The sequence below is a fragment of the Protobothrops mucrosquamatus genome, unplaced genomic scaffold (genome assembly GCF_001527695.2).
Source record: "Protobothrops mucrosquamatus isolate PMUCROS unplaced genomic scaffold, P.Mucros_1.0 scaffold780, whole genome shotgun sequence".
NCBI lineage: Eukaryota > Metazoa > Chordata > Lepidosauria > Squamata > Viperidae > Protobothrops > Protobothrops mucrosquamatus.
Window position 1 is genome coordinate 51,800 of NW_015387048.1, and position 9,928 is coordinate 61,727.

Genomic DNA, 9,928 nt, shown 5'->3' on the forward strand with positions numbered 1-9,928 from the left:
TGGCTTTTCCAGCAAGCGGGCCTGGCCTAGGGAGGATTTTAAATTGGGTTTATTTTTTAGAAAATTTTAAACAGCACAACTTTAAAATATTTGGTTTTAATTGGTTTTATTTGGCGGGGATTGTGGGCATGTTTCTGTTTTTAAATATGTTGTGAGCCGCCCTGAGTCCCGTTGGGAGAAGGGCGGGATATAAATCAAATAAATAAAAATAAAATAAAAAATAAAACTCTTATCTATAAAATATACAGGGCAAAACACTGCTCTACAGAAACACCACCACTGCCAATGTGGGCCTCTCCCTACACAACTACAAGCCCATCACGGTACCTGATTGAGTCATAGACACTGCTGTAGGTGAAGAGATAGGTCCGGAGAGACTCTTCTTGGATCTTCCTGTTGGGATAAGGGGTAGAGAAACAAACAGCGGCAATGGGAATGAGGTGTAAGAGCCTCTCTCAAATTATCTAAATTTCTTTTTTTTAATTCTAATTTTTATTCACCTGTAACATAAAATACAAAAATACAAAAGCAAATAATAAGGAACAAAGGTAAGGGAAAGGGAAAAAGAGAAGTGTGGAAAGGGGGGGAAAGAAAAAAAAAGGGGTTGACTTCTGACTCCCTCTGTGGCAGTAAAATAAGGCATTAGCATCGAACCTCAACTTTTTACATTTCTGTAGTAGTATGAACTAGCCCAGGGATAGGCAACCTTGGCTCTTTTATGACTCGTGGACTTCAACTCCTAGAATTCCTGAGCCAGCATGGCTCAGCTTGGAAACCTCTCCCTTTCCCTTCAGCATGGCTGGCTCAGGAATTCTGGGAGTTAAAGTCCACGAGACATAAAAGAGCCAAGGTTGCCTACCCCTGAACTAGCCATTTCTATATCAACAAATCAATCTAATCACTAAAGCCCAAAATCAAAGTATCATTTTTTCCCACCTCAAGACAAAGTCCAGAAGCGGTTTCCAAGTAGAAACAAAAGTACTTACATTCTTTTCTTTTATCAAAACAGCCAATTTACCCATCTCTGCTAATTCCATCAACTAAATGATCTAAATTTCTGTCCTCAAGTTTTTACTCTTCAAAATTACAGATACATTTCAGGTCTCCAATTTTCCACCATGTCTTTGCTGGTACAGTTCCAGCAATATACTAGAGCAAAATTGGAAATAGTTGTACTTTTCCTAGATAGTTGGCAGATCCAAAATCAAGAATAATACATTCGTAATTCTTCCAAGGTGGGTTACTGTTTCACACCTCTAGAGAAAATCTTGCCAGATGGAGGACTCCATTATCTGCATCTACAATATACTCCATGAACTGTTAGGGAGGGACTGGGTGCACCTTCTTTCTCTCACATATAACATCCAGACTGAGTTGCCTCTTACCCCTCTGGAATACAGCCCCTCCTGGGAATCCCCCTCCTCACTACATTCCATCACATCCATGGCTCACTTCCCTCAACAATATGATCCCCTTGCAACTGACCGGACAAGCATGCTGCGCACTTTGTCAGCCTCGGGAAACAGATCCCAGACTTTTCCGTTCATTTTCTCATTGACAATGAAACGGTGACATGTCTTCCAGTCACCCATCTTCATAGCCTTGGACGCTGCTACAACATGTTCTCTCATCGATTCAGGGGGGCCTGAAGCAAGAAAAAAGAGAGAGGCGGGGAAAGATAAAAGGATGTTCCTCTAATCCATTAGAGAGGATTTTAATTATCCAAATGAATAAGCCACAATCCCTTAGAAAAAATATATACTTTGCTATTCCAGAAAATTACAGATTTCATGTATTATAAAAGAGCAAAACCATATAGTTAACTATAAGGAATAAGCAGACTGTTTCTCTGTTACAAAAGCAGATGAGTTCCCCAAATTTTATTTGATTTAGAGATTAAATAATTTGTCAGAGGAAAAAAGCTATTTAAAAAAAAAGATCATGAAGGCTTAATTCCCTCAACGTAACATATTACGTCAGGATGGCTAAATATTTCTTCCAGTATTAAATATTATAGAAGAATATAGTTTGTTTTGTTATGTATTCACATACTGTGTGAACACAACTATTTAGTTGGTAAGCTGTGTTTTATGGGCTAGCATTCTATCTCAACTCAGCCACCCTGGTTAATCATATTATAGGTAGTTCTTGACTTACAATCACTTAGTAGACTTCATTATGTTGAGGACTACCCGTAAATTGCAATTAGTGAGAACCCGTATCTCTTACTTGTACTTGCCGGGGAACACAAACAGAATGACAACGTTGCCTTCATGTCCTCCTTTGTTGGTTTCTACTTGCTTCTAGCTGGCAGAACCAAACTCTCTTTACTCTTCTGAAACCTTAGATGTAGATAATGGCCAGAACTGCATCTTTAAGGGCTCAACTGAGCACCCTTTGGACTGCTTACCAAGAAGAGGCTGGCGCTCGCCCACCCGCAGCTGATGGTGGAACTGCTTGCTGATCATTCGCCGGCGGGCATCAAACTCATGAGCAGCCATATAAGGGATCTCAAGCAGCATGGCAGAGACCAGGTAGACACACTCCAGGAGTTCCAGGTTGATATGCATGTGGAAAGGAACCTGCCGACGTTTCTCAATCTTCTCTTGCTCCTGGTTGCGCTCTTGCATGCTACGCATCAGGAGACCCTGCCCTAGCAACTCCTTTGCTCTTCCACTTGACTGAATGTCCAGCAAAGCATTATGGGCATCTTTGATCAAGCCCTGGCGGAAGGCACAGATCCCCAGCTGAACCATTGTCCGGTTATACAGGATCTGGGGGGGGGGGGGAATCAAAAGGGTTTGAAAAAGCAAAACTACCAGCACCTCTTTTCCTATTAACTGATTTCAGATCCCGTGTTTACTGTGTTTCCCCGAAAGTAAGGCCTACCCCGAAAATAAGCCCCAGCTTGATTTTTGGGGGTGGGCCTCACATAAGCCCTACCCTACCCTACTCTACCCCAAAAATAAGCCCTAGTTTTGGGGTGAGGCACACACCTAAAAATCAAGCTAGGGAGGGAGTGGGGGTGTGGAGCTGCCCCACACCCACTAACCTTGTAGGCAGGCCTTTCCTCGCTGGCCCACTTCTTCTGCACTGTGTTCTGCAGCCAGGCCTGCATTTCTCAGCCACAGGCCTTTCCAGAAGGCCACTACAGCCGAGAACCGAGCTATGGATTGAATCCATAGCTCGGTACTCAGCTGCAGTGGCTTTCTGGGAAGGCTTGACTGCAAAATGCAGGCCGGAATGCAGCTGCAGAATGAAGCTGCTCCTTCGGCCGCAGAAGAACTGGACCGGCTGGGCGGGGCTGTTGATGCCGGAGGTGAGTATAAAAGACACCCCACTGAAAATAAGAACTAGTGCCTCTTTTGGAGGCAAAAATAATAATAATAATAATACGACCCGGTCTTATTTTCGGGGAAACACAAGTAGCTGGCTCAAATAACTGATTCATATTGCAGCCCTTTCCTAATACAGATTGTCAAGCAGAATTTTAAGCTTCCATCCCTACTAGGCTGTTTAGTTGATTAAGATGGGCATCCTCCATTTTGTTTAGAGGAAGCTGTGGCTGGAGGTGTAGTTTGTCTCCAAGCAGACCAAAGAGAATAGGGCAGCAGCAAGTCTGCTGTCCATCCAAACTCTGCATAACCACCACCATCATCATCAAAGAGGCAAGTTCAATGTTGGTTCTCAACGGCTGCCAAACTGCTTGCTCCTCTCTAACCTGCACAGGAGGGTCCGCATGCTGGATATTATCTTGGAGGTGGCTCATGAGCATCAGGTCACGGGCCTGGTACCAGCGATCATGCAAGGCATGGTGATAAATATGGCAGAGAATGGCACAGGTGCGGATCCGGTCTGTCCGATCCTTGGCGTAGATGAATTTGCAAAGGCGCTCCATCAGCACTGCCGAATCCTCCCCCTCGTTTTCTGCTTGGTCTTGTTCGGACTGAAACAAGCAGAGGGTGTAAATTAGCCCCAGTATCAATAAATCACATTACTCCTAATGCAAAGTATTAAACTTGCAGTCTCCAAGCTGCACACAGCCTTTTAAAGCACTCTGAAGGTTTCAGCCAAACTGTGATTTTTATTTTGTTTTGCAAACATAATGATTGTTTTTTATATGCAAACATCAAAGTACATGAAAGGGAAAACAGGGGAGGGGAATAACAGGACATAAAAGTGACAGAAAAAATATGTCAAACAAATATATAAGTGATCTTAAATTCTTTTCAGTACAAAGGTAAATTATGCAATGCAACATCGTTCTAGTTTAAATGAATATTCAGTAAACTATCTTAACATACCAATATCCATACTATTTTAATCTAACATATAGTAAATTGTCAAATATGAATAAGCATATATTAAAATCTCTAACCTTAACCCTAAGTACAATATTTTTCTGGTCAGATCAGATTGAATTTTCAAATTCCAAAGTCAAAAGTTGGCTTTTCTCCTTATCTTGCAAGAAACCTAACAATGGCCTCCAAGTCACAAGAAATCCAAACTCTAATTTTTAATATAACAGGAGAAAAAAATGTATCTTTAACAGTGTGGTCCTTGGCCAAAAAATACTGCACAGCTCTGCCCTAAGTTTACTGCTGTTTACAACAAATTATTTTTGTTACTGTTTAACCTTCTGGATTCTCAACAATTAGTTATCCGATTGGAGGACTGGTCTCAAATGCTGGAAGTTGTTTTGTAAAAGAATGTTAAATTCTCTACAAAGCTACCTCTTGATAGGTGGCACCACCTGATCAACCTTGTTTGGGCTCAGAAATTAAGCAGCACCAGATCAGGTCATCACTTGGGTGGGAGATCCCTTTGAATTCCAGGGCGGTCGGTCAGATTGTGAAGTAACAAATGCATCCTGGAAGACATGGCTGTGTCTATGACAGTGTTTCTCGACCATGGCAACTTTAAGCTGTGTGGACTTCAACTCCCAGAATTCTCTAGCTAGCATGCTTAAAATTGCCAGGGTTGAAAAATACTGGTCTATGTGGGCAAGGAATTTTAAATAAAATGTAATGCTTGAACAATGGGAGAATATGTGGATGAAAGGTTTAAAATGTACACTAAATTATAATTTAAAAGAAAATTTCTATAAGATGATGTATCGCTGATATTTAACACCAGACAAGCTGTCAAGAATGTACAAAGGTATTTCAAGTGAATGTTGGAAATGCAAATGTAAAGAAGAGACTTTTTATCATTTATGGTGGACATGTGACAAAGCAAAGAAATATTGGAGTAGGATTCACATCCTAATACAGAAGATTCTCCAAGTGAATATGTAGATACAATCAAGAAACTTTTCTTTTGGGTTTAATGGAAAAAGATTTGGAAAAAATGTTGGAATTTTGATGTTATATATGTTAGGAGGGCATGTTACTATTTTATGCACAAAAATGGAAGAACACTTTGATTCCCACAATAGATGAATGGCTGCAAAAGTTGATGGAGTTAACAGAGATGGCTAAACTGGCTGCTTTGATTAAAGAAAAAATAAATAAATTGCTTTTGTTTCCACTTGGAAACCGCTTCTGGACTTTGTGCTTGAGGTGGAAAAAAATGAAACTTTGATTTTGGGCTTTACCAATTAGATAGGTTTGTTGTTATAGAAATGGCTAGCTTATACTATTATGTACAAGTAAAAAGTTGAGGTTTGATGTCATCATCTTATTCTATTGCACCAAAGGGAGTTGGAGGTCAACGCCTTTTCTTTCTTTTCCCCTTCTTTTCTACACTTTTCTCTTTCCTTTTCCCTCCCCTCTTTCCTAGTATTTGCTTTTGTATTTTTGTATTGTATATTATATTATAAACTAATGAAAAAAAGAAAGAGAAATACTGGTCTATGAAGTTTACTAGAAAACTGATTCAAAGACATATAAAGCTGTATGCTTTGTATGGTGTAGCTTCCAAGTACATGCCCCCAGCATCTCTTAATCAGCAGGAGGTGAAGGTAAGGGAGCACTGACCTAGACAAGCAAATGTCTCTCTCTGGAGAACGAAGATCCTTTGCAAACCAACTGCTCGTGTCCTTGCCTAACAGAAGGTCCACGTTACCTTGCTATCTCCTGCTGGGCCTTGCTGGCGCTGGTGAGCCTTGTAGTCAAACTTGTAATAGGTATGGAGGATGGAGCGCAGGTAAATACGGCAGACTTCATCTGTAGTTCCCTTGTCCTGCAGATAAGTCTGCACCTGTTCTATGATCTTGCAGACTCGGGCCTCATCCTTCAGGTGATCAACGTATTCTAGTAGAAGTATACCACACATGCTTAGTTTAGTCTTTTACAAGAGATGGGAGAGGTTTTTTCCCTTGTTTGATTAGGTGGAATCTGGCAATGCAGTACTGCAAAACCTCCCTTCCCCATTAGCTTTCATTTTGGTGGTTGTGGAGATGTGGTCAAAACAGCTTACAATTACACAATCTAAAAGGTAGAAACACGAAGGCCCTTGATCACCACATCCTGTTCTTCATGTTGACCTATCGCTCTTTGTTATCTACAATGGAGGCGCAGTGGCTCAGCAGCTTAAAGATGCTGGATTTGTCAGCTGGAAAAGTCAGCTCTCTGCATTCCAGCAGTTCAAACCTAGCACAGGTGTCCCCAATCCCCAGGTCACAGGCCACTACCGGGCTGTGGCCTATTCAGAACCGAGCCACACAAGTGGCAGGCTGGTGCGCACGCACGTGCGAGCGGTGGGCCAACATGCATGCATGTACGTGCTGGTCGGCCACTCATGTGGTCCAGTTCCCCTCTCCCCCCTTACCCGGGCCGCCAAGCCACAAATGTTGGAGACCACTGCCCTAGTGCCATGTGATGGAGTGAGCTCCCATCACTCACTCAGTTTCTGCCAACCTAGCAGTTCAAAAGCATGCAAATGCAGGTAGATAAATATGTACCACTTTGGTAGGACTAACGGCAGAAGCAAGAAACCAACTGCCGCCAGACCAGCCTAACTGCGAGAGAAAAATCTCCTGACGATGCTGATGTTCCTGGAGAACACCGCTAGCTGCTGTGTGTGGAAGCTAGTTCGCCCCGTGGTGCACTCTGGATAGCACAGAAGTGTGAATTGAATGAACTAGCAATCTTAGGCAACCAAACTACTACTCTGTAATAACACTGTAGATTCCTGGCTTTCATGTACCAACTCCATACACTAAATAAATAGTTATCTATACCTCTCTTGTAAAATAATGTACGACAGCTGAACAACGTGCGTTTGTCTGTAAGCAGGCACGGTAACATGAAAAAATAAGGGCGGATTTCAACCTTGTAATTTAGCAGGCTCCAAATTTCTGAAGAAACCAATCCTTCTCTGTCTGGTTAAAAGAGGCAATTCTGTTGGGGACAACATTCAACTAGGAGCCAAATATTCCTATTATCAGGCAAGGTACATCCTGTCCCAACCCACTGCCCTTCATTACCTCTGTTTTCAATAGATGTCCATCTTCCCTCACCATCTTCCCTCTAAGACACCACTTTATGATAGACATGCTGATGTACAAACTCACCTTGAGAATGGGGGTCTGTGTTTTGCATGATTTTAACAAACTCCTCATCCATCCGCTCCACCAAGGTCAAGATGCATCCACGTATGCGAAGGGGCTGGCCATGGAAAAGCAAAAAGGAGGGAGTGGGATCAGGACTAGTAGACTTAGCTTAGCTTTCTCCAGTGTGGAACTTTCCTAGTGCACTGAGTTACAATCACCATCATTCCCAAGTAGGAGGATATTGAGGTGATCGGACTGTCAATGCAGCATTCTTGGAGAAGTGGCATAAATAAAAACTTTTTTCTTGGTCTGCCAGTGCAGCAGCATCCTCTTTGATGTTTGCAGATTTCATTCAGCCCTCCCTACAAGTAGTCCTTAACTTAGGACTGCAACAGAGCCTGGAATTTTCATTCATGTATCACGACGGCTGTTGAGGCATCCATGTGACCAACCTGATTTTATTTTATTTTATTTGTGATGGTCATTAAGGCAATCCATTGTCTGCAATGGGTGTTTTTTTGGCCAAACATCGGAACTTGACTTCAGTTTCCAGGAAAAACCTTTGTAAATCGTGATCGTATGACCACAGGATGCTGCAAACAGCTACAAATGTGGGACAGGTGCCAAGCACCCAAAATGTGATCGTATGACCACAGGAGGGGATGGCAGCCATTGGAACTTTGAATCCAGATTGTGAGTACCTTTTGGGGGAATCCATCTTAACTCTGAATGGGTACTAAGCAGCCAGTCATAAGTCAAGGACTACCTATATAACTTGTTGCAGGATTGTTTATTGGCAGGGAGGAGCTGCAGAAACCAACCTGCTCAGTGTTGGCCAGGTTTTCAGAATCTTCTGCAATGTTCTGTCCGATGAAGATGTTGGGATGTGCAAAGAGGATGTCCAGAAGCTCATCAATGTAGCTGAGACATTTTTGCCACATCTCTGGCTGCAAACAAGGAGAGAATAAAGAGGAACTCATTAACAACTTTGGTATTATAGGAATGAAACAACCAATCTTCCGTGTCGTGTATCTCACAGCCAATACGGGCAAGGAACAACATATTGCGGCACACCAGAATTAATCCAGCTTACCTTCTTTCCTTATTCCCCCATACCTTCATGTATGTAGCTAAGTTGGGATTGTAGTCATATAAAGAGGCAACGATGTTGAACTTGATTTTGAGGTCAATGGCCACCCCCAGGTTGTTCTCTGCTGCAATTCCAACCAAAAGCTGCAGAAGATCGATCTGGGCAGCTCTGTGGAAGATCACAGAAAGGGTAGAGACTACTGTGGCAGTAAGTGTGAGGAGATGGCAGGTTATTATTTTGAGTTACTTCCTCAAACTCAGCACAGCTTACTGGACTTTGTTCTAAAGCCTTTAACTAACCTCATTTTCATAAGCTCTGCAGTGGTCTAAGAGTCGAAAGACTGCAAGCAGCCTAGTCAGTGCCACATAGGGCATCCCAGCACCTCATCTGTAGCTCCCAGAACACTATAAGATCATGCCACCAAAGTTCAGCAACAAAAATGTCAATTTTGAAAGGCTTTTGTTTGCTCAGTTTGGAAGTTTGGGAGTGTAAGAGTAGACATTGGAAATCTATGAAGCCAAAGCTCTAACGTAAAAGAGGATGGAAATCTTTGGCCACGCCCCTTCTTATGCAGAAGTCCTTCTCAAACTTGTCTGACAGGTCAAGAGGCTGGATTATAACCCCAACTTGGAACATGTGGCTCCTCCTTTCTGTCTAGTCTGGCTTGATGCAAACAAGCCACAACAAACTCTAGACACAAGCCTTATGCCCACTTCCATGGTGTGGGGATAAAAAGTTCAAAAAAAGTCAGTTCCCCATTTCAAATAGCTGTCCTTTAGCATGCCACAAGTCTGGATGATTTACCATTGTTTCTTGAGGTTGGATAATAGAATAAGCTTCTTCAGTTCTGAAGAAGCTTCTGAGATGAGAAGCGAAATGTCTTCAAAGGAAAAACAAAGAAAGTCCAGTTGCCTCTTGAAAAAGCACCTTTGGGACAACCATTACCCGGATGACTGAGAATCTCCATAGACATTAATCAAATTCTATCCCCAATTACTCATTATTACTACACACTAGTATAAACTTACTGTGACTCTAAAATAACATTAAAAGACATACAGATATTTTTTTTTAAATATATCAATATTTGTTATACATATTTTTGTTTAAAATTTTTAATCAAAAGCTACATGATAATTTTTCTCTTCATACTTTCTCTGAATATAATCTATCCATCTTCTCCACATTGAGATAAATTTCTCCTGAGAATGATCCTTCAGGTACGCGGATATTTTTGCCATCTCTGCAAAATACGATACTTTCTGTCTCCAATCATCCATAGTTGGTAACATCTTTTTTTTCCAATTTTGAGCAATTAAGATCCTTGCTGCTGTTATACAATA

At 41.8% G+C, this 9,928-nt stretch overlaps 1 protein-coding gene across 1 annotated transcript in view; it reads right to left on the bottom strand.

Annotated features, from left to right (window-relative positions):
• The window catches only part of LOC107289886 (eukaryotic translation initiation factor 3 subunit C-like), a 26,880-nt gene that overhangs the window by 2,644 nt on the left and 14,308 nt on the right, over positions 1-9,928 (bottom strand). The window contains 8 exon segments of the mRNA XM_015818711.1: positions 309-393; positions 1,486-1,645; positions 2,411-2,774; positions 3,722-3,946; positions 6,067-6,254; positions 7,517-7,610; positions 8,317-8,442; positions 8,612-8,753. Coding sequence (XP_015674197.1) covers positions 309-393; positions 1,486-1,645; positions 2,411-2,774; positions 3,722-3,946; positions 6,067-6,254; positions 7,517-7,610; positions 8,317-8,442; positions 8,612-8,753 — 1,384 coding nt within the window.